Source organism: Osmia bicornis, chromosome 1 (assembly GCF_907164935.1).
Source record: "Osmia bicornis bicornis chromosome 1, iOsmBic2.1, whole genome shotgun sequence".
Classification (NCBI taxonomy): domain Eukaryota; kingdom Metazoa; phylum Arthropoda; class Insecta; order Hymenoptera; family Megachilidae; genus Osmia; species Osmia bicornis.
The window spans coordinates 10,533,870-10,559,220 of NC_060216.1; the positions used below are offsets into that span (position 1 = coordinate 10,533,870).

The 25,351-nt window shown below is 40.3% G+C and overlaps 1 protein-coding gene across 2 annotated transcripts in view; it reads left to right on the forward strand.

Annotated features, from left to right (window-relative positions):
• Positions 1-25,351, forward strand: part of LOC114871949 — a 181,147-nt gene that overhangs the window by 56,949 nt on the left and 98,847 nt on the right. For both annotated transcript variants that reach the window (XM_029178570.2, XM_029178568.2), the window contains one exon: positions 22,646-22,807. In XM_029178570.2, the coding sequence (XP_029034403.1) occupies positions 22,646-22,807 (162 nt within the window). The remainder of the gene's footprint in view (positions 1-22,645; positions 22,808-25,351) is intronic.

Sequence of the window (25,351 nt, forward strand, 5' to 3'; positions counted from 1 at the left end):
TTAATAGCTCCCTGATGGACAATAATGTCTGATACGAGACAGAACGTTTGTACATTGGTTGCAGTAAACAGCGTATAATCCTGTTACCGCTGAATATACACGCGAAACGCAAGCTTCTGAGTTTAACAGATTATTAATCATTTGAAATTTCCCTGCTTTGCAATATATCATACAACAATTGAATAAGGGATGTCTTGTGTTTCAGTGAACAAATACGATGTTAGTCGGACGAAAAAATAAATTGGATTACGTGGAATAGAAATATATTGGAAGCGTAGTGTCTACGATTTGCAAAAATTGAAAGAAAAAATATTTATATTCCCCCTTCATAAATTGAACCAATGATATGAAAAATAAAATAAATAAACTTCAATTTATAGCAGAAAGTACTTTGACAACGTTCTAAACAGGAAACGTCTCATGTTTCACATTGGGAAACGTTGTTTTCCAATCGACTGAATCGCAATCGACAGAAAGTTACCATCAGTAATTGAATATCGATTTTTCGAAACGTTGCAATTAATTTTTATGTCGTTCCCGAAGAATGAGCCTCGTACAAAGAGTCGTTAACAGAGATTGATTGAATATTTTATTGCCTCGTTTATTATAAACATTGAATTATTTAATTAATAATCATTCGCAGGTAATGTTTTAGATGCTGTCGATATGTAGAGACTGAATTTATGATGTGAATTATTTTGGCTTTCTGATTGTCTTCTTTTTTTTTGGTACTTGAAATTGTAGTTATGTACATTTTCGCTTCACAGTTAAAATTGCGTTTCGTTATTTTAATTAACACATTATTGCTGGCAACCAGTTATTATTTCGTTAAAATTATTAAATTACGTTTTATTGTTAATATTAGCTTATTGAATGTGTATTTAATTTCATTCTGTTATAGATATTAACTATTACTGAATCTTTTTTCTCTTTTTTTTATTACTTTCATTTAATTTGAAACTCCCAATCCCCAATTTCTACGTGGCATGAATAATTTAATTAACTACTTACAAGTTACCAGATTTATTAGGAAAGCATTTTTTACAATTTTAGCGTAGCATTTATAGTACTAAAATAAACTTCGTTTGAAATACAATATTCGTTATTTCAATGGATTTACTTCACCATTCGCATGGTTTACACTGTATCAATTACATGTTAATGGAAGCAACAGAAGATTCCCTTCTGTGGACAAAATTCACTCAGAATAGTAAACATCGTAATCGATCTTCTTCCCTATAAACGCTTGAATTAACGTAGTTTACTGAGTCCACATAATTCTTCGTTATCTGTAATGAATTTACAAACACGATCTCGGCTTTATTTGTTTAGTGATCGTAGAAACATTTTCAAATTAACAGCGTTATTTATCAAAGGTAGAATACAGCGGGTGATCAAATTATTAGAGCCTGGAGTAATTAGAGATTGGAGTAATAATTTTGATGATTACAGCAAAAGGCGGCGCGGAGTTACGAAATACTAACATACATGTGTAAATATAATCTTTTAAATGTATTTGATTATTTTTATAAGTATTTTTTTGTATATTAATAGTGGAGAATTATTGATTAAAAGTTACACAATGTAAAAATCTTACAATTGTGGCTCTATTTCTACACAAACACAAAAAACTCATTTTTTATACCTCCAATAATTTGATCACCCACTGTAGCTCGATACCAGTTCTACCACTGTAGAGTTTCAGTGCTCAAACTCGAGCGCAATCGATGCCGACGGATCAATCGCGTTCCTGTTTTCAATCGAGCCCTCAATTCGGTCGGTCAGTTCGGTTTCCATCAAGCGTCCAGCGACTTTGACCTGGGAAAAATGTGTTTACCACGGCGAAACGAGCACCGTGGGGTGCATTCGACCACCGCTCAGAGTTGCTCGATGCGTTTCTAGAAATTTTCTCGTTTACCGTACGCATCGTGACACTTTTGTTCGCGAAACTGTGAAATTGAGTTTTGATTCGCTTTATTTCCCTTTCCTGTTCACATGATTCCATTGTCGTTCGTTAGCATTCTCATCGTGCTTCCCTTTGTCTTATCAAGAGTATGCAAATATCTTCATCTTTCGCGTACAAGTGTAATAGTAAAATGTTTAGAAGATGATTTTGATAAATTGTGTTATTGGCAAGCATCGAGATTCTATTATACCAACAACGTAAAAAAATTCGATGAAACAATAAACTGCATCAAAAAAACTTGAAGAAGTTCATTTTAATATAAAATCGCGTTCAAGCGTTGCCTGCTTTCTCTCCTTTTGCTCGTTCTCGAAGCTGTAAGCCGGCTATTTCGACACTGCTGGTAAGTTGGTGCAGCACGCGACGAGCATCGGAAACGAGCGGAAGTGTAGGACGGTACAGGCCACCGCTAGTCGGAACACTCGAAAACCACGGTTCATATTACACTCGCAACATCTGCTCAAACAAAGCGGTAGCAATTTCTGATGGTCAATATGCGCGAAACATTCTCCGCGTATGGCCCCTACCATCCTCTGGAAGCAAGAGAATCCGCTCGATCAACTTGGAAACTCGATATAATGTCGGTTAATCCTCGGGGATGGGGTAACTGTTCAGGCCGCAAAATACAGGTGAAATGGAACGACCTTTGTAGAAATATATTCGGTGCTTACAAATTATGGAGAGGATCCAGGATTTCGATATGTTCACTCGTTACAAGTTCCGTCTATTTACGAGATAATTGTGCGTCTGAAAATTTTGAATTGTTCCAGGATGAAATATGTTGGTAATTTATTTGCCAAAAATTGAAAGAGTTTTGATATTTTCATTTTAATTGAGATAACTCTGTAGTTCACTTGTGAATAATTTAACTAATTAATTTTGAGATTGTAATTAAATTAGGTTCTTCACTTGTTGGGCAATTAATTTAATCATGTAGCTGATTAAGTCTTTGAAAGATAGATTTTCCTTAAATTTTTCCTTAATATAACAGTGTGTTTATAAAAAATAAAGAAAGCTCAACTTCTTTATTTGACAAACGTCCAAAGAATAAGCGAAAGTATTTGAAATCTGATCTTCGGCGTGGATTGCAATTAGTGGCTTCATAATTCGGCCGCTTTGTAGAAATTAATTGGAAACCAATGAATGCGGGTGAACTGGCGATGACGTAGAAGTTTCACGCCAAGATATCTGTCTGCATCTACCGGTTTCCTCTCCCTATTGTCTAGTTGAGGGTCTTCGGGTAAGCCAATTATTGAACTACGGAAACGGCTAGATTCGACGGGACTAATTTATGCCAGCTTCTCTGAGATTCCATTCCATGAAATCAGTGCTGCCTTCTGATTAATGGATACCGGCCACGAAATCGTTGGATCGATTCGTGCTGACTTTGGTTGCATTGATTGAATTGTGGTATGCTATGCAACTTTGTATTTTGTGATTTTTCACTTGTTTAAGTATTCTTAAAATTAAGAAAAATTAAGAAAAATTTGGAGAATTTATGATAAAAAATGATATCGTAGAGTAGTTTGAAAGCAGTGTCTACTTTGTATAGTAGGTAAATGAAAGTTTGATATTCTATCACAGACACCAAGTTAATTTTTCTTTTCTCTTTAAAATTTATTCTTGTCCTCATATATCAATCATCCTCTACGTGTTTGACTATTTCAAAAATGGAATGCATACAGCCTTCATATCTATACTGTCCAGTCCTCGATCTACTTTGTCATAATTTTATTATGCAATAGCCATTCTATCATATCTATTTCCACCATAAAAATCATCTCTGTCATATAATTCTAAAACACAAAATTTGTATATTATCTTTTGATCCAATTTCAACATTTATTAGTAAAATTCACGGGTTCTTCCACAGCTGTTTGCAAAGAATAATGACAGCATTTCCGATGAATACGTACTTTCTAATACATCCAGGATTGCTTCTCTTTCCGTCAAGAGATCGACACTTACTTGTATTTCGAAGCGGTTTCTATCGTCACGGGGATAGGGAAAGATGGGAAGGAAGCCGGATATGTCGATGGAAATGGGAAATACCGGAAGAAATCGTATTGGATCCTGTTCGCATAGTAACTTCATATGTGCATGTTTGTCAACAAGACCAATACAGGGTGTTATTTCGAAAATTTGGTTCGTAGTAATCCGAAATTTCTAAATTTGTAAATTATAAGCCGACTATTGATATCCTATTCTGTAGAAACACGAAGATATGCTGCATTGAACGGGTTTGAAATTCTATGTTATCCCTCAAACGTTCACGGGATCAGCTTCGGTCTGTCAAAAGAAACGATTAACGAGCTTTCGAAAAGCGTCCTAGTAGACGTCAACGCGAGACGAGAATCGAGAACGTCGATTAATCCAATTTTCAAATGGATCGAAGCTCGTAAGTTGACACAATCGGTCGCCTATTAAAGCGTTAACGTCGGTGAATTGTAAGAAAAGATAAGGAACAGATTACAAGAGGGTAACTGTGGTGGAACGACAAGAAAACTCTTTTCTTTCGGATCGATCGTCGTCTAAATACACGAAGAGAGATCGAGATGGAAAATTGGTCCTTGTAAAGAACACGAACGGTTTGACGATCATCTCCGTAGAAGATTAAAAGTTCCGTCTCACTAAACTCCACTTTAACCTTCCATCTTGCCCTAGTAACTTCCCTATGCTTCGCTAACTAAGACCCTTCTCTCTGCCTCCAGCTTTCTCTCGTTTTTCATTCATCCCCATCCATTCTACCCAACCTACTCGTTCTCCTCTCCTTATTTTTACCGCTTTTCTTTCTCTTTTGGCAATTTATTCGCTTAGCTTGTTAAAAGTGCACCCATGAAAACCATGTGGCGTTACGCTACAAGCTGTTCGCTTCGAGGGCAAGTAGCTAAGGAAAACGAGTCGCCACTGGTTAAACAGAGAAGGGACGAGCGTGTTTTCTTAGCACGCGTACAAATTAAAAGACCGACCGCGTGAAACGGTTTTACCAGAGCTAAAGTGACGTTTATTTCTGGAACGGAAATTCCTTTGATCCTGGCGTGTTCAGTAGGTATTCTCGCTCTAGGTGAATTTCATTCTGCGAGGAAGAGTGGAGGCGGTTGAGGGAAAGAAAAGCGAGCGAGAATGGATGGATTCCTTTTTGGCCAGTTTTTCTGCCGCGATTAATTAGAGGCGTTAAAAATGGCACCGTTTCCTTTCAAGGGGTTACTGGCTAAAGTCCTGAACCGGGAAGAATGGGAGAAGAAAGGCTGAACTTACCCTTGTTCTTTTCTCTGCGAAAGCTTGGTGATATACTACGCTGTTTGGAAAGATCCTTCCATGGGAAATTCTAGGGGTATAAAAGTTTCCCGATTTTTTTCTCCATCTGTTCACCCGTCTTGATATTCAATATTTCTTTAGAAAAGGTTAAGAAATTCCGAAAGATACTTTTTTCATTGTGTAACATAGCGTCGTTAGTTTTGTCCGTTGGAAACGCGTTCTAATCTTCGTGTATTATTCGTGTCACGGGTATCACTAGGTAGTTCCTGAAAATGTACACGAGGGAAATAACGATCTTGCAGTGAATCGCGAAACAATTAAAGCAGCTTGCCTCGTCGTAAGGGCATGTTCAATCGCGTCGTTACGACGACCGGCTCGATGACGCCGTTTACACGATCGCGTATATACATCCGACCGATCGGATTACCATTGGAAACCGTTCACTCGAAGACCAGCAGCGATCGACAAGCTGCTGTTCGGTCTACAACGGCTGCTTGTAGGGCTAAGGATAAATTGCAGTTTCGTAGGGAATCGGCAGCCGGGTATTTACGATGCGGATCATGCAGCTGCACACACGGGAATCCGTGAACGTCTCGATTCGTACGATGAACTAGGTGTTTCGGACGCGAAATTCGAGAACTTCTCCGAGGAATATGCTCCGCCACCACACCCACTACATCATTCCAGCCGTTCTGACTGAAATTTATGGAGCTGAGAGGGTAATTCGCTAATCAAGATCGCGAATTTCGAGTCAGATCGTTGGATTCGTTGTGTAATGTACGAATTTACTATTTCTTTTAACTTGGAAAATAAAAAAAAGAAATTCACGTGGCTCTCTAAATTTTAACCTTTATTATACAAAAATGATGTGAAACAGTAAACACTTCTACAACTTTTATACGTATCGCGTCTTCACTTTTTGCCAACAACCGCAATGCAATTGAACGGAGTCGGCGTAGTCTAAGACGATGTGATCGTAACGAAGCACTTTTATCCGAGCAATCGTAGCGTGGATGATCTCGGCTGTTTAGGTGGCATCGTTTCGCGAACGGGCCACGTTTGCATCGTTCATGCATAAGCCATGGTATTGCATTGCCACGCACGTTACCAAGCAGATATTGCTAGGGCTCGAAAGACCCAACCAGAGAGAGAGAGAGGAAGACGGGTGACAGGGTAAGAAGAGAGAGAAGGGATGTAAGCTCGTTGGCCGGAAACGTAATGGGTTCTGTTCCTGCCCTCTGGCTGAGATAATGAGGAGTGATACTAGGATTATTAAAGAGGCCATCAGCACGCGCCGCCTACCGTTTTCCGAGGTTAAGGTTCGTCTTGAAAATTCAGCTTCAAGAACGCGGGCTAAACGAAACTGAATGGTCGGAACGTTGATAACGGCGCCGGTGCAACGTTTCGCTCTGTAATTGAGACTGCACGTAATAAGCTGTAATCGAGGGAAAGATTTATTAAAGGGTTTAATCGCTCGCTCTGGAAGACTGGGATCGATGTTTAAATAACAGGGTAGATTTCATGAAATAGAGGGTGGCTGATAAAATACCCGAGCAGAATGAAATTCCTTGGATATTTAGATTGTGTTAAACGATCAAGTTCTTTAATTAACTTTTAATGGTTACGTTTCAGGTTTCATTAGCAGTCCGGTTTCTTAATTTAAGGTTTCATTCGTTCGCTCGAAGCATTAAGGTTTCATTGACTTTTATCCCTTTACACTCTTCTGGAAATGAAATCATCCTATTGGTTTTATACCATTTCTATCGATGGTGTGTAAAATTCTGTTAAGCAACAAAATTGTTCTAACTACAAATTTAGAGCTTTTTCCAAGCTTCATCCACCTTTCAGGATAATTTCAAATTGTAATTTAGTTTAAATTCTGTTTTTGCCAACATCACAAATTTTAAATTTCAAATTTTCTTCTCTACTTTAAAGTTTTATGTTATTTCGTGCCCCAACAGCAGACTACAATCGGAATACATTTTATTGTTACAATAGAGCTGGATCTTTACATTTGTAGCTCCGAATGCTGGATTCGAGGCAATGAAAAAAAGCAGAACTCCTCTCGGAGTCATCCGCAGCGTGCTCGGTTCGTGAAATAGTTGCCTTTTTACTGTGTGCTTTGTTGTCCGGACTTCTAGCGAGGTGGGTTGAAACAGAGATACATAAATACACTTCTGTCTTACCGTTTTTCTACGGCCGAGAAACAAGCGGAGCAATTATGCCCGGAACAACGGTGGTCCGGTAAAATTATAACTGCAAAAATCTTATACAAGAATAAAGAATCTTCTACCTTTTTCGTCCTGCAACTACGCTAGACCATTCTGTGGCTTAATAAAAGCAGAAAAAGCAGATTCTAAACTGAGGTAGCAGTATCATGAATTCGGTGAAACCTTCTTGAGATTTATACGTATATACATTTATTTCATTTGTAATAGAAATTATTTTAAAAAATTTACATTGAACGCTCGCTTTTTTTTCAAGTAGCTTGTTACTTTGATGTGATCCTTTGAATAAATCGCACTTCCCTCTGGTTGTGGAGATTGTTTAAATCATAGGGTTCGATGGTAGTTGGGGGGGTTGAAAAGGACGAATCGAATTTTATGGGAGGAATTTACGGACGAAGTGGTGGTTGTTCGAAAGAAATGGTCGGCAAGCACCGCGACGGACATCTCATCCCTCGGTGCATACAGACTTAAGTAACTGTAAGTGGAAACGATTTGTCAGGTTTATGAGCCATCGAAATGACTAACAATGCTATCAGATATGTGGCTTTAAGATGACCCAGCTCGAACTATCCCCATAGAATTCGTTTTCCCATCCCGGAACCATTCACCATAAATAAAACACGCGCCTAGCAACGTTTGAGCTCCCGGAAAAAACAGGGTGCTCTTGAAAAATTTATATCAAAGGAACGAAACTCGATAATTGGGATGGAAGCATAAAGCATCGCAGGTGAAACACTTTTGTACATCGTGTTTGCTTTCCAAATCTACTCTTTGCAATTACGTTTTGCCAGGTGCGTTGATTAATTTTACCAAATGTTGTACAATTTCGCGAATTCGCTGAAAATGATCGTTACTAAAGTTTCCAAACTGGCGCGGAGGGAATTCAAGGCACGGAAATGATATTAGCCGTCCGATAATGAAAAGTTTTCATTCGGACCATTGTCGCATACTTTTACAAGGTAATTCTGTAAACAACACTCAACTTACTTTCATTAAAACACTCGTTTCATTTGAAACACGTTCTCTTCACCTTTGCGCGCAACCACTCGATCTCCTTCCGCGTTCTCTCGACATCCACGTCACGAATGATTCATTCAATTCCGCATTAATTCACGCCCACACGCGAGGCCCTTAATTGTGCTTCGTTAATTTCAAGTGTACAATTCGATTCTCCTGCCTCGCCCCTAAAAATACAGCATCACCGAAGTAACGTTTCGAGGCCGGCAAGCGGATCGTTACGAACGAACAGCCTTTTAATAATTCATGCCAACGAGTCGCGGTAGGTGGAGGATGAGGGAAGAGCTAACGAAGAAGTTTCCTGATGCATCGACGCGATACGTCAATCGCAGGGTCGTGTTTGAACGACGTTCAAATCCCCGCTCGTATTCGGCGCGGCGTTGTTCGTCGGTTCTTCCCGTTGCTTATTTACGACGTTTCCGCGAAGTCGTCACGTTTCTACGAACGCGTTCTCGTCACGGCCTTCTTTCTTCTTTTCCCTCAACTCAACGTTGCTTATTTATTTTCAGCCAGCTCTTTCTTCTCGACGTATTCTTCGCGGCAAACGTTTGCTCCTCGAAACAATTTTTCAGGAATACGTTTGGCTCACTCGAAGACGCTTCCTTTTCGTTGTTCGCTGGAAGAGACGAGAGGTGTAAGCTGACGACGTTTCTTGTGAAACAGAGAGCTCGTTGTTCTTGTACAGAGTATTTTGCGAGTGCTCGTCAACGTTCTGAAACGAATTTGCATGGGGAAGTAGGTGAAGAATATTGCGAGGTCGTGGATTATACGCATTTCGTATTTTCAAGCAAAAGTCACTTATGTAGAACGTGGCTGCAGGTGATAGATTCAGTAGAATTTGTTCGAATATAGTCAGACAGTACTTTGAGTGATCTCAAGTACTTTTGGCGAATAAATAGTGCATAATTTAATAACTGTTAATTACTGATGTCTTAAACGCTTCGTCAGTAATTTCTAATTACCGAACGGAACATTTCATTCTGTCAGGTTATCAAAACGTTTCGTCATTACCAAGAGGTCTCTTAATGAAAACATTCCTTCGTCTTTAGGAGGACAATTTTCAAGGGTGACACGCTCCCCCTTTTGTTAGAACAGCTCGTTTGCTCGGCTCTGGAATTTACTTTTCTCGATTACCATGCACCGCGTTTAGCGCATTAATTAATACCTCGTTTTCTGCGTTCACGCCACTTACGCGACTACAAGAATACTCGGGCCTTCCGCCGCTCGTCGCTTAAACATTTTCTTGAATATTTAAGCCTGCCTATACGCCTTGACGAAAAGTAGCGTTTTAGCATGGCACGACGCAAGACCTCGGAATTATTAAACGATACAGCCCCGAGGAACAGGTTAATTTCGTTTTTACGCGATGATTGCTTAGTTTAATTATAATTAGTCAGTGTTGGTACGCGCGTGAAGTGAACAGAAATAAGTAATTTTGAAATAATTCGTCCCTGTGTTTATACATGTCCATTGATAAGATCATTTCCACCTAATTGATATTATAGATAGTAATTTATTTTCTATTTTAATTTACTCATCCAGTATTTTCAATTTCCATTGCAACAATTTTTACGTTCATCGTTGGAAAATTTCTATTTGAAAGCTGTGCGATGAAAATCAGATAAATCGATATGCTGTTTAATAGTGAACCAATAATCGACGGCTAAACGCCTGTTATCGTTTTTCATTGATTTTTAATACTCTCGTTAATATTGTTAGAACGTTGAATTACGGGTGGAGCATAGAGGAGGAGGGGTCCGTAATGTAACGCACGATTGCTTCTATATTATACCTGCCATTATTTCGCTGGAAAACAGATTTGCAAATACTGGCCGCATAGCGGTCAATGAATAATTGATGCACTTTAAACGAGCCAGGGAGGTTGGACGCGATTTTCCCAAAAACAGCGAATCGACTTCCTGTTACGCGGCACTCGCCGGATGTGGAAGCTCATTATTAGCCGATATTTCGACACGGGGATGCGCTGATGAAACGTCGGTACGCCATTTTCTCTCCTGTAACTGCTGATAATCGGCATGAATTCAAACGCTCTTTGGAGTCACGCAATCAGTTTCAATTGGTTCTGCCAGCTAAACTTTCCACCACACCCATCGAAATATTTCAATTTCTACGTTATGATAAAATTTAATTTTAGTAAATAGAGGATGTATTGAAGTGAAAGTAATTAAAGGACCGGTTGTTCTAGTTTTGATATTTTAAATATTTTAAAAAATTGTATTATTATTTGAAGATATTTCTAATTTATATAATTTAATATTTAGTAGTATTTTTAATGATTTAAACTCTACGATTACAGGAGTATTTTAATCCATAAATGGGATTCGAATGATTTATACTAATTATACCTATCATTATCAATTGCATACATAATTGATTGTATAATTTAAATTTCATTAATCCTCGATAATTTCTGACATTTAATATCAACTATTTCGAAGAATCTTCAGTTCATATCCAGTAATATATCGATAGATGGTATATCACGTATGGAAAACAGTTTATGCTTTAGGCACTGGTTCCAACATCCCTGCACAGATTTTCACGAAAATAACAGCTTGCTTTGATGTGTCGAATATCGATCAGACACAGGGGTACATGATTTTCGAATTGTTTTTGAACGATGTCACGTTGCCCCTAACGATTCCATTTTCTTCTATGTTGGAAAATCGCCTGACGAGTTAGGTCGTTAACAATTCATACCCAATTCCTTGCCGTCGCATTATCAAATTTCCATAAAATTTTTATGAATTTTTCACGAATTTTTACGATTCGTTTTATGAATAATTTTAAATGAGTTAAATCGTAATTGGCAATCAACGTGTTAAAAAGTAAATACAAAAGGTATTTTATCATTTGGCATCTAACTTTTACTTCTGACTTCTGAATATTATCAAAAGTAACTTTATTTTACCGCATAAATTGATTTTTTTTTGTAATTTCATAATTCTGTCGATTGTCTCCCTTTGAATCCGCCGCTGTAAATTATTTTTTCCTTTTACTCAAAACCTCTCCTCTCCGCTGGCCAACGATAAAAAGTCCCACGACGATATCGTGGAAACGGAAACGCAGTATCGGCAGAGGAATATTAAAAATGTGACCGCGCTACGGAGAACGGAATTTCAAGCCCGGAATAGCCGGAAACTCAGCCTCCGCGAAAGCCACGTTATTAAGGAAGCTCGGTAGTAAGTTTCCACGCGGAAGCACCCGGGAACTATTTCCAAGAGAGCAGACAAGAATGCCCTTTCCTCCCCAGCTTCCCTCTGCGTTTCGAGCCAGCCGACAGATCGATTGCATCAAATCGTGCCGGTTGAAAGAAAGGGGCAAAATCGGTGAATCATTAAAATCGAATTCCTTGAAGCGTCTCGCGAAGACATTGGAAGAATTCACGAGCGACGTCGAGGAAGCATATTTAAAGGCAGGAAAAGGGACGAGAGAGATGCCGGCGCGTCGCATCGTTGGCCGGCAATTGCCGTCAAATATGAACTTGACTGGCTTCCGCTCGGAAATCCGCACTTGGCTTATTACCCCCTCTTTTTGCCTATGAAAATCGTCGACCTTATCGAAACGCCCTCGATAATTTATTTTCAGATAAAAATTTTCTTTCCTCTCTGTCTGCCTCCTTCAGAATTCTTGGGAAACTAGAATTTTTATTCATGCAAGTATTAGACATTAGAGTTCCAAATTTGTACAACAAACATAAACTATAAACTATAATTAAAAGTTTGATATTGTCCTTGTGTAACGTCGCCGTTTTCTCTGCAAAACTTTCAACTTTATCCTCCGCTGGAAACATTTTTGAAAGCAGGTAACGAGTACCAGAAACACTGGGCACGATGAACCCAAAGCTGAAAATATGATTTCGAAAAAAAAAAAACGTGAACAACAAACAAGCCGCATTAAAATTTCCCAAGCCTGCTCGCGACGAAACTTTTCTGCCGGTCGACGGAATAGCTCGACGGGCTTTGGAAGAGTGCCGAAATGTTGGCGAGAGAGGAGACACGGGAGCAGGGTGGAAAGAGTGGCTGACGAAAATCGGGAACAGTGAAACCAGAGATTTACGTTCTGGCCGTTCGTGTCGTGCGTCAGTACTACTTGGGGCCAGAATTCTACGTAACTAGATCGATAGTCTCGGATTCCGCTCGTTAGAGAGCAAGCCTGTGGGCTGCTGTCGTCCTCGTGTCACTGCGGGATACAGGGACGCGAGCAAAGTCGTCCTGGAACAGGGATGGAAGGAGAGCAAACGTGGATGGAAGGGTGGCGGCAGGGTGAAGGACGAAGGACGAAGTAGAGCTAACACGGTTCAGAGTGGAACGGGCCTTTGGGATCGGAGCCAACTATTGCCATTATGCGCGGACCAAACCTGCATTATGCCCGTCGACTACGGTTGCATACCAGATATCCTTGAAACGAGCTGTAGCTACAGTTGCTGACGCCTTCGTGAAACGAGTTCGGTTGGCCATATTTGCACCGAACGAATGGCAAACTGGCACGGTACGCGTTCCGAATTCGAATCTTCTTTCTCGACCCTCGTCGTCGCGTTTTCACTGAAAGATGAAACGAAAAGTTAGTCAGAATTAGCCTCTTACGTATTGGAATCTATGATACGACTTCTCGTGAAACTGGTACGCGTGAACGATTTCATAGCTTTCTGGACGAGTAGCCGAGGATCGTTTCGCTGGAACGTATATTAAATGTTCCATGTAACATAGGTGCTCGTAGAATTCAAATTGGCCCCGATTTTGTTCTTTCAAACGCGTACGGTGAATTGTCGGCGAGAGATATGGATGGAACGAGGAAACAACGGTTTGTACGCCGAACGAACGCCTGCGTTAATGCGGACGGCGGTGAATAATCTCGGCCGATGTACGCACACGGCGAAATGATGGAAGTGGCAGAGGGACGGCAGGTATTCCGTTGGGAAACGAGAAATGGATCCGGGCTCGCGTGATTTTGATGGATGCGGGAGCAGGCCTGGGGTTAGTAGCCCATAAAGGGTCCACCATTTGTAAAGATTAAGGACACAGACGTTCTCGGACTGTCGAAAATTCTTGCAACCATCATGGATTTAACATCCTTCTACTATTTGTTCAATCTTGTTTAATTTGTTTGATCAACCCTTTCCTATAAGTGGATTAATTCTTTTAACACGTTATCTACTGGCCATAAACAAAATAGATACGCACTACCACTTAACTAAAGATTAAATGATGTAACTTTGATACTGTCAAAAAGCCTGTTAATAGGCTGTTAATTGGACGTCCATTTCTACTTTTACCTTAGGTTTTCTCTAAATTTTATTAAAATTGAATTTGAAAATCGTAAAGTCCATATATTACGTTTGCATATTATGATGAATCATAAATCCATAAACTTAGGATTACTGACATTATTTGGACATCTATAGACGCCTATATCAATGAACGAATTAAATCGATCTGTCAGATTCAATGGTACCAATGAATCCAGCGACGAGATTCCTAAAAATCTTTATCACTCTGTGAATCGTTCAAGTTGATTTACTTAGTTAGCGATTCATAGCCGAGGGTACAGCTCTCGTAGAGAGAGGTCTGATATATGGTGAGTATTGTTGCGCCGACGACCTCTACTTTCTCTGCCCTCTGTCCCCGGAGTTGTTCACCACCCCTGCAGGCGCGGTACTGGCCAGTTTTTGCTCCGGTGCATTAGGAGCGCGATATTTCAAGTCTGGACCCAACATCAGCCGCTTCACCTACACGTTCCAACCCCCTTTTTCTCCTCTCGCTGTGTAAAACCGCTTGCGGCGGATCCGTCTAGCTGTGTGCCGTGCCGGTTTAAAAACAATCGCTATAGCAGTGATCCCCAGGCGGCTTGGTGAACGGTACAACGGTGAACGCTGACCCGAACCGACTTTCCGGAGACTTAGCCTGTGTCTCAACCCCCTACGGGGGAAGGATCGTGCCCTTAATGGCATCACGGCGGGGAAGTTTCGACCGTTCCACGATTATTATACGCGCGAGCACACACGCAGACGCTCGATCCAAGTTTAGTTCTCAACCCCTTCTCCTCTCGTGGGAACGATTCTGACGTTCCACGAAATGTTTTTCCAGCTTTTTGGTTGAAAGGATCGTTGAAGATGATTGTCTTTGCCCGATACGGATGCTCTTGTGTTTCCTATTCAATTGATTCCCGCAGATGACTTCAATTGGGATTCTTTAACCACTTATCGTTCGCTAAACGTCCAATTTCTGATAGCTCATGATAGTTATTAATATAATCGCAACAATTATTAAAAGCTAGAAAAATGAATTGTCCATTTCAAAATTTAATTGTGTATTTTAGGGTTGTTGAAGAATTTATTCATTAATTGTAATATTTAATTGCATGTTCTTGTGATGTAGTATATTGTTTTCGAATTCAATAGGATCGCTATTACATCGTCAGATGTAAGCTTACCATGATCTTGCTTTTACTGCGGTCATAAACAGGCACTCATCTTTTATGCAAACATGTAAATTCTGCTTTATACCGTCCATGGATTGCATCCTCATAAAAAATGAATTACGAACTATTTCCTTCATAAGAGTTTCATTGGATTCGTGTAACATAATTTTTATTACTTCAAAACAGAAATACCAACAAATTTCACACGATTTAAATTGAAAAATTTATTACTCAATCAATATGCATTTCGTGATAATAAAAAAGAAAAAACGTTTTCACTAAGAAAGTTTATGCCCTAAGATTTATATTCGTTCTCCTCTTCCCTGGCGGTAAGCAATCGCATCATAAATCCAGAAGGTTTTGAAGGAAGAAATAGAAATCGATTTACAGGACAAATATTATCGCACTCTCCTTCCCTTCTTCTCTATCTCTCAGAAAGAGCCAATGAAAGAGGAATCAAGGAGTTATCGGTCTTAGTTTGAAAAGACTTACAGGGAAACCTGCAAATACTAACTTTTATATTAAAACTTGGTAACTAACGATCTCGTGAATTCAAGAAATTATTAAGCATTCAATTATAACATTTGAAATTCTCAGATTCTATACAGAATCTATGATTTAATTAAAAAATTAGGAAGTATTATAAAACACCAGCCACAGAATGGTTAAAATCTAAATTTATTAGTAATCACCGTTGAATATATCTCCCATAATTTCAAAGTTGAATTTCGACGCCTCAGAAATTTACGTTCCACGTTCTGCGCATATTTTTGAGGTCAGCTCGCAAATTGCAACGCGACGATACCGAAATCGGATTTCCGCTTCGACAGATTCATTCGGCATCGAGCCAAAGCCGATTATGATAACTCGTCCGCGTCATCTTCGACAGTTATAAGGGGTCTAAGGCGGTAATAATTGTTTCTCAGAATCGATGACGGTAATTGCCGCGGCCTATTCGTCTCCTTCCATCAAAGGCTATTAATCAAAAGTCCTGTAACTTCAATACTTGAAGCTCGTTTGTCCGTCATTACTAATCAATAAATCGAAGATACGAGTTTGATTGTGACAAGACGTGTCTAAAAGAACTGTCATCGACACATACAATTGGTTAATTATAAAGCTGATCCTGATTGAAAGTTATTAATCACTCGATAATTAGTGTCACCCATTAAACGACAACGCTTCATTCTTACGTCATTTTTTGAAGCGCGCACAGAAAATGTCTGCCAAAGAATGTCAGGATATTAATTACTCCATTAATCATCTAGCGCGAGATTAATCTGCCATGCAAAAGTAAGGCAACTTGTGGAAATCGATTGGAAGGAAAACTTGGCAGGAAGCTTTTCTGCTCGAAGTGGTCGTTGATCATCGGTGTCTACCTGACGGTGGAATAGAATTTCGTGCTCGAGCAGGGTGTATTGTGTCGTCCGATGGATCGTGGATACGTTAGTTGTGGAATCCACGTGGCAGCAATTAACGCTTCGCCGATCGAACCGCCGAAATATTGGACGGCTCTGCTAATTTTACCAGCTAACCCTCCTTGGACGTAATTTTACCCCGCTGCATCTGCCCGTGCCGATCAAGGAGATTAGTCCGCGTGAATCCTGATAGTTGAGAAGCAACCTTACCAAATCTGTTCAAGCATTAACAAGATCCTGCGCCGACGTCGGTGAAGATTAATTCGCGCCAGTTCGCCAGCTGTTTGCCGTAGAAATTTCGAAATGCTACGTTTCGTGAATGCAGCGGGGAGCGTTTAACTATCTTTGCTCGATTAACGAGACGATTGTGGTCGCGTCAGGCTGCTCGTTTTGCTCGGGCGCAAAACGATATTTCATGCATAAATCAGTTGTTCGTTTGATTATCTGCGATTTAGAATTAATTGTCAACCAAGGCTTTTAAGCTTAATCAATTGACTAGCTTTTTATTCGAGTAGGTTTGTCGAGATTCAGAACCCATAATTCTTTGAGATATTAAAAATAACACGATGCTCAATATTTTTCCATCATCATCAAGTGAAACGTATCAAAGAGTTAATCAGGTTCGCTATTAAATCCGAGTACTCGCACCTGTTCTCCATGCCGCTCGATTCAGCGCGCGGAACAGCGGCCCGATAATTCTAACACTCAAGCGGATCCACTAAATCATTAGGAACAAAGCGATACACTGTCACAGAAGGGAGGGTGCCTAACACGGGCGAATAAGCGAGCAGTACCGATTCACTTTGCTAGCGTATTTATCACTCAACGTCCGTTGGATCGCATGAGTTTCGAAAGCGTAGCGCGTTTCACGACTGCCTAACGAGGAAAATAGTTGCCTGCCAACGATTCGCTGCACCCTTCCCTATGCGCTGCTTCACGGGCTGCCGGCTGTTCCCGCGTATTGTCGCGTGCACACGCGTCCTCCTGTATTATACATATTTATGGCGGGCAAAGAGATATAGAACGGATAGGAGGCGGGTGCGAAGCCAATTAAAGTGCAAATGTATGGAGATGTGGATGGAATTCCAAGCAGCACAGTGACCGGGAAACCGTCATAAAACCGAAACCCTGCACCAACTAATCGACACCCACTGCTGCACCCTCGGTAAAGGAAAATAGAGGGTAGAAGGGAGGGTAAAAACGAAATCGAGTGGTAGAAAGTTAATAAATCTGAAACTGGTGCATTTGATGCATTTCGTGAAACGAAACTTTAGATGGTAATTAGAGATGGAGATACAACGAGGTAAATGCTGCAAAGGCATTAATAGTTTTGACAATCAAAGATATTTTGCCATTTATGATATAGTTCCAATTAATTTATAATATTTTTAATATAATTGCAATATAGAAAGTCTGATAGGATTTGATGACGAAGGAGTTTAAGGTTTTAATTATTTATCGTGCGATCAAAATATCTTTCTACCTATTGGTTTTTAACTTGCGTATGATTCATGGGAAAGTTTCATGGACCGAGTAAAAACGGTTGCAAGGCACTTTAGCAACGTGCGAGCGGGTAAAGCCAACAGGAAATAGGATCGTGACAAATCGAATCATCATCAATATCGTAGAAGCGAGTAAACGCAGTAACCAACGTTATGCCGAAATCGAACTTGATAAATTAATAACGATGAATCTCGTATAGGATGGGGTGAAAAAAATATGTCACACTCAGTCGAAACCGAAAAACGTGAAAAATGAGGTGCATCGTTTAAATATCAACGAGTATCAAATTTATACCGATACCCGTTGAAATTTATATCTCGTACAAATTCCGCGGAAACATGGTATCGCGTTCGTTCCATAATTCGATGATTCGTGTTGAACAGTGAGCTGAGAACTCTTATTTGTTCTCTCTGTTGTGGGAAATATCGTCGTTGGGATTATTTTCATAAAAAAAAGAATTCTATATTGGATGAAGGTAATAAGTTTATTTCATAAATTTTAGCTTTTATAAACAAATGCGAGATGACTTATTCTAATTTTTCAAACTCTAATATTTTTCTTATCCATACATTCTTTTTTATTATTCAATAATATTTCTAAAATTGACGTAATTAAAGAATCATAGATCATTGAAGAATTTTATTTTATATTAGCAACGTGAGAAAATTATATAAAATTGTAACAATATTTAACGTATTAAAAGAAGAGGTTGATAACAAAGGTACGCAAGAACTGATGAAATGACTTGATGTCACATCGTAAGTTTCCATTCGTATCATCATCGTAAAATCACGTGAACGTCATCGCAGGCCGTTCATTAAAGATTCTATGGATAGGCGTCGCTCTTCATCTAATATCGGTGATAACGAACAGCCAGAAGCAGATCCCTTTCAGCGATCGCCATTTCATCTATTACCATGGTAATGCCTTCGTCCACAGTGAGCAGCTGCACGGAAGACCCGAGCTGGTGCGCGTTTCAACGAAAATTATTAGACACTTTCGAAGGGTGACCGCACCGAGCCAACTGTATCCAGCGCCATTACGCGATGGCTTGCCAGCTCGGATCGGAATATCGCGATCCAACGGAAGGCGGCTAAGTGAAATTGACCGGCGTCCGGTTCATTAGAATTTAACGTCAGCCAAAGAGAACGCTAAATGGAACTTTTCGTGACCCTGTCGTTTCGTTCGTCTGTGAATTCATGTCTCTGCTCTAACGTTACTGTCGTATTATTCATTTCCGAGACGAATGGACTTCTCAAACGAACAGCCGAGTGACATTTTATGTCCAACTGTCTTTTTATCTTTAAAAGGAAAACAACTAGCAATATAATATTTTAAATTGATACATTGAATTCATACCATATTGGAATTCTATTCTAAATATCAAATTTGATGTTTCAAAACCACCCTCTTCAATTTACAATATGAAAAAGTAAATAAAATACACCTACCCGAATCCGGATTTACATTGTCGCCGAGGCAAAGCAACAAATCCCGTTATTCCAGAGGGGAACAAGAATTCCCCCATAAAAAGTAGCAGCCCCGTAACCCTCGACCAACAAAAGGCGCGCGTTTTTATTCCGTGATTCATGCGTCTGACGACGTGGGTTATCGTAAACGGTTACCATACTCGCCGACTTTAACGGGCCGAGGTGAAGTGAAGGAAGAAGAAAGTGCGGTCGTGGCAGAAATTCCAGCGAAAAGAGATTCCGGGAACAAAGTAGCAAAAGGAATCACGAAGACAGTGGATAGTCTTTGCCTTTTCTTTGCATCGGATTCCTTTTGTCCCTGATTTCGTCTTCTCCATCTGGCTCGTTCGTTTTTGACGTTCGATTCTTGCATTGCTCTTTTCACCCCCCAACCCTTCTCTCCTCCAACGGAAAGTATCGCCATCCTCTCGACCTTGGATCAGCTTGGTAGGGGTGGTCGAGACTTCTCAAGTCTCGTCTCTATCGACGTTAAACAAACCCCCGTAATCGAGCCTGAATCGATGGATTAAGAATCCAATTGGAAGTATCCGCCTTCCTCTTATTTCATACCTCCTTCCACCGTACCATCGTGAAATCCCTTGCACTCTACACCCGGAACGCTGCGAATCCTTCTAACCGCCATCCCAGCACATTCACGCTGCTAAAGCGTTCGCCCATGTTTTTCTGAAATACATTTCCAGAGACGGGTCGATGGTAGTGGTGGTGGTGGTGGTGGTGGCGGTGGTACAGGCAATAAAGTTTGCTTTATTTTTACTACCCCTCTGGCCAAGTACCGCCCCGTATTTCCTCGGGATATTGACATATCGGGGGTGCCGGAGCTTCTCCTCTTAACGCCCTTTTTACACTGCCACGGAATTTATGTCTTCTTCCTACGCGACGATCTAACCCGTCTCTACCCTTCTTTCCTTTCCTTCTTCAAGCCCGATCTACATCTTCCACCGTCTCTTTGTCTCGCTTACTTCTTGGCCCGCACCCTCTTTTATCTTTCCACTTCCTCCCGCATACTTTTCACTGCTTCGTTCTCTCCTTCCTTCTATTCTTCCTCTTCTGTTTCTCTTCTCCACCCTGCCGATTCCAACGCCGGCAAAGAAGACAATCAATCACCCACGCGTATCTCCCCGTTCGCAGAATCAACCGGAAATCTCTATTAGACGTTGAATCGGAACGGGTTTTTCCTTGACGCGTTCGCTTGGCTCCATCAGTCCCAATTGATCCGCGATAACGTGCATCGGCATTACGATTGTGATAACGTTGCCGTTATAAATTATTCTTAGCGATGATTGGTAATTATCAGTAGAAAAATGATAGGGTAGATAATCATTTCACTCTTTCGATATTAAATACTTTTAACCAGGAGGTTGCCTATGTGTAGAGTATTTTACTATCATTGACATGCGTCGACACTGCAAATTTTTAAGTAAACATTTTTTTGTTTCATTTTGAATATACAGTGATACATTTCGAAAACAAAGATTCAATTTCATATTTAAGAAATTAATTTTTTTTATCGCATGTCCAAATTGTTTATACACGTCAAGTTACAATAGTGGTTCACTGCAGGTGATGGTCCAATTAACCCCTTGCCTTGTAATATCGAGTCACGTTCCGAGCGCAATTTACAGTTCAGACGTGACGAAGCTGGATTGTATTTGCAGTACAGTAGAATTTTAATTTCTCCCTACGTAACCCATTTAAAAATTATTCCATCACCCTCGAACCGTGCCATTTTTAATCTAAACTCGTACGTACCGTTGACGGCAAGTTCCAATTTCGTTCGCGTCCACGACAAACCCGTGGAAGCTTTCCGTGCACGAGAGTTGCAAAGGTGTGTCGGTTATCTGGATAGAACGACAGCTTGCTAATTGTCACGATTCGTTTGCGAGCGCGACGTCGTGGCGCCCCGCGACGAATGCAATAGAAATTGGAAGAAAAACAAACGGCAGGAAAAACGGTGAGCAATCGGCCGTCCAGGGGGCTTATATTCCGCCTCCACTTCTGTTTTTCCCTGCATTTGTATTTATCGGTGTCGAGGGACGCGACGGTGCAGCAGAAGCGGGCGAAAAAAGCGCGCGGATGAGTAGAACGGGTGAACGAGGGGTTTCGAGGCAACGAAGGTAACCGCGGGAAGAGAGAAGAAAAAACGTAATAGTACGATCGGAATGTTCGGCAAGAAACAGGCGGATCGGATCGAGTGGGCGAGGCGGAGCCACGAGACAAAGGTTTGCGAACAGGGAAAATCGTTTGAGTTGCAATTTCAATCGGTACAAGGAACGCGGAAAACGCGACAGGCCACGTCGTTCCACAGCATCACGGGAGAAGAATTGCATTTTCTGGACGGCTTAACAGCAATTCTGTACGTTGAAACGGAAGTCCGTGAACGACGGTAAAGTAAATAGGTTCGACTATCATTAAACAGCAGAGGTGCACTTACGCGTACCACCTGTCTAGTACGTCGATCGATGAATTGGTGAAGAATTTAATCTGACACGCATTTGTTGTATCATACTGGATTCGGTTATGATAAACATATTATTATATTTAATATTTTAATTTTTTTGAACGTGCATCCATTACGAGGATTATTTAGAATTTATATACAGATCTTCTGTTAACAGCTTATATCTAATTTACGTTTACATAACTATTTATTAACTTATGCATTGAACTGAAAAATATCGATACTGTATCGCCCATTACTACCTTGTAGGCGAGGCTGACGTAAGGCACACTTCATGGCATCTTTTAGTGTGAAAGTAGATCTCGGAAAAATATTGATTTGTGTGCGATAATAGTTGCCGGTTTCACACACCCTATTAATAGTGTCAATGTGACCAAATCTAGATTTGTAGCTTGAAATAAAAAACGGATTGAAGCTTCTAATAACACGAGGTGAAACATAAAAACGAACCAGGCTGAGCAGTTCAGTACGCCTGCTTTTAAAAGGAAGTAAGTGGAATTGTTCCATAATTCTACTGTAGTAGTTATGATCACCCCACCGCATGGGATTACCCCCAAATTTTATCAACAGTTTTGGATTTGGGAGGCAAAAATACATAGAATTTACCTCTTTTCAATTGATTTCTCGTTGGGACCCTAATTGTAAATATTTACCTAAAACTCCATTCACTGATTCGTCCTTGTTGAACCAACAACTCCGGAATTACCATAAACATCTTTTCTCGCACGTTTATACACCGTTATCTTCTTAAAACAGTAAATCTTAGGATGAAAGCTTGCTCGTTAAGTCTGCGGATCACGTTTACCGCTTCGTAATTGCGTGCATCTTTCAAAGAGATACTTCTCTAACCTGTTCACCTCTCGTTCCAGGTCAAGTGGATCTTTGGACACAAACGACCGAGGGTTGCTCCTGCAGTTTTAATTCGTCCAGCAACGAATGCGCTTGTTGCGTCCCGTCAGGAGGATGCAGTTGCGGCGCTGCATCGCCGGACAGATGCGCTCAGTGCGGCTTAGAGCAACATTGCGCCAACAGTGAGTACATACACCGTCGTTACGTTTCATAACCATTAGTCCCAATATTCGCCGTATCAAATTAAGCTACACAGCTGTGTCTACCTCCGACTCGTGGATGAAAATCATTTTAAATATTAAAACCGAGTTCAAATTTTCATAGTATCTGGAAACACTCGTTTTCGCGAATTTTTAAGTATAATTTTTAGTTTATTTTCAATTTAAGATATTGCGATATCAGCTATACGATATTTAAGCACGATTACGGTTAATCGAACGGAACAAAGCATAGTTATTCATTTTCCATGTTAAATCAAATATCAATATCGAAGAAATTAACGCGAATTAACGATGCTCGCAGCAGAATCCATAAATAAACCATTCAAAAGCGAATTCCGTTTTAGTCACGATCGATTGTTTTAATTATACGGTTATTATTCGGTATGTAGGCATTATTAGCGATATGATAGTTTAGTATAGCTTCAGAGTTTCTCTATTTTTCACGAGTCTCTACATATTTGATTTCGATGTAAATAACCTTTCGATCCTTTCCCTTTCCTCATATTTTATTCACCGAAGATCAACATTCTTTTCCACAAATAAGCGAGAGAAGACCTTACAACAAGCCTTCGATTCGACGGGAATCTCCTGTCGCCTAAGCCTGCCACTTCTAATTAGAGCTTTCAACATTAAACTCGTTAGCGATCCAACTAGGTAGTCGGGCCAGTACTGTCGCGTCTCGTCGATACACGTTCGCTTGGCCAATCGTTCTAACTCGTGTATTTACTTCCACCGAATGTAATTACGTCACGTCGAAGAGGCAACCGCTATCCCTTTGAGTCTGGATCGTCGTTAGAAATAGGATTTGCGCCATTAAGCCAGCCTCGGTTCCCTTTTTGTCGCCGTTTCGCGTTTTCTGCCGGTCCCGTTTCCCGCGAACAAATGGAAATTAAAGCGTGTCGAATGAAGTCTCTTTGCTCGGCTCGATTATGGATCGGCGAACGTTCCCGTGAATAGACGTAGAGTAGGAAAAAGTTTCTTTTTCGAACGACAGAAAAAAGCTGGTAACGAAGCAACGTTGTCTGCGAATTTATTTTTATTCAAGAAAGTATTTTTGTTCACATCATTTACCAGAAAACCGATTTTCACAAAACGAACGAGACCATTCGTCATGTGCGGTCATCAACGTAAAGAACGTAAAGGTAGCAGCCATTAAGGGTCTCGCAATGATTAAAAGAGGGGTGTAGGTTTCGTCCGTGTGTATAAGAAGGGCTCAAAGAAAGGTTTGACGGATGGGATGTAGGGGTAATAACGTCTCGCGTAATTAACGCGAAAAGGTAGATTGATGGACGGGTCGAAGGAAGATTTGACGTAATTAATTAGCGGAAAGAAATTTCTTGAAATGTTACTGTAATTTCATTTGTGACGTTTATATGTCATCCACCTAGTAAAGATGAAATACATTAATTCTGATCCAAGAAATGTTTATATTATTGATAACAAAACATATAGAAAACTTTGAGCTTATAATAACAATGAATTGCAGAACGGTAAACGTGGTAGAGGAAGGCGTTAAAAATAAAGAAGTAATATTATTTTTCAAAGTGGCGGAGTACCTATGTTGTGTTTCATCACAATGCGAAATGTAAATGTTAATGAGGAAATAGAAATGCTTGTTTCGTGCTGCAAATGAATGAAGAAACGATTCGATGGATCGAGTCAGAAGGTTGCGTATCGTCGCGACTGTTCGTCGCGTCGCCTCGAATGAAAAGACGAAGGTCCGTCTCGCCTCGGCGGGCGTCGACGGCTCGACGTAAGCAAGAAAAATCGTTATAAGCGACGCAGCATTTTTCTTTCACGGTGGTGTTGCGCTTTCACGTGACCCGGATTCCGCGTGGCCGACGAAGGAACGCGTCGAATAAATGGTTCTTCGTTCGGGATTCCGGGTTTCAGCATGGGATCCTACGTGATACAATGGTAGATAAAATTGTTTCCTTTCTATTTACTCGCAGACCGCGAACAGTCTTAACAGCTCGTTCTACCGAGATATTTCACCGACGGGACGGTAGTAAATTTTTCACATTTTCACCCTTTTAACTGTAGAAGAACTCAGTCGGTGTTAAAAAAAAAAAAAAAATGATATAGAAAGATTGTGAATTCAAATATTGATAGAATATTATTTGAAAATTTAGGTAAATTTTTTGCTGTTACAAAGTAATCTTCTATTAATCGTGAAATATTCCCTCTTTTCAAAGACATCGAAGCATGGTTTCATTAAATATTCTGAACGGCAGGGGAATTGTAAAGGGAAAAGGCTTTTCATCTTGATCGAATCAGTGGGTTCATTAATAAGCTTCCCTAGTAGATTCGTGACTCAGATACGAGGACATACGGCATTAGGACGGAAGAATCGATGACTAGGCGAAAACTTGCCAAAATAGGGATTGCTTGGATCATTTATTGTGTAGGTCACAATGGCCACATGGACAGTTAATAATGGGGGATAGTTGAACCGCACCTTCTCTTTCTCACGAGCGTCTAATCCTTTGTTATTATGAGAAATAT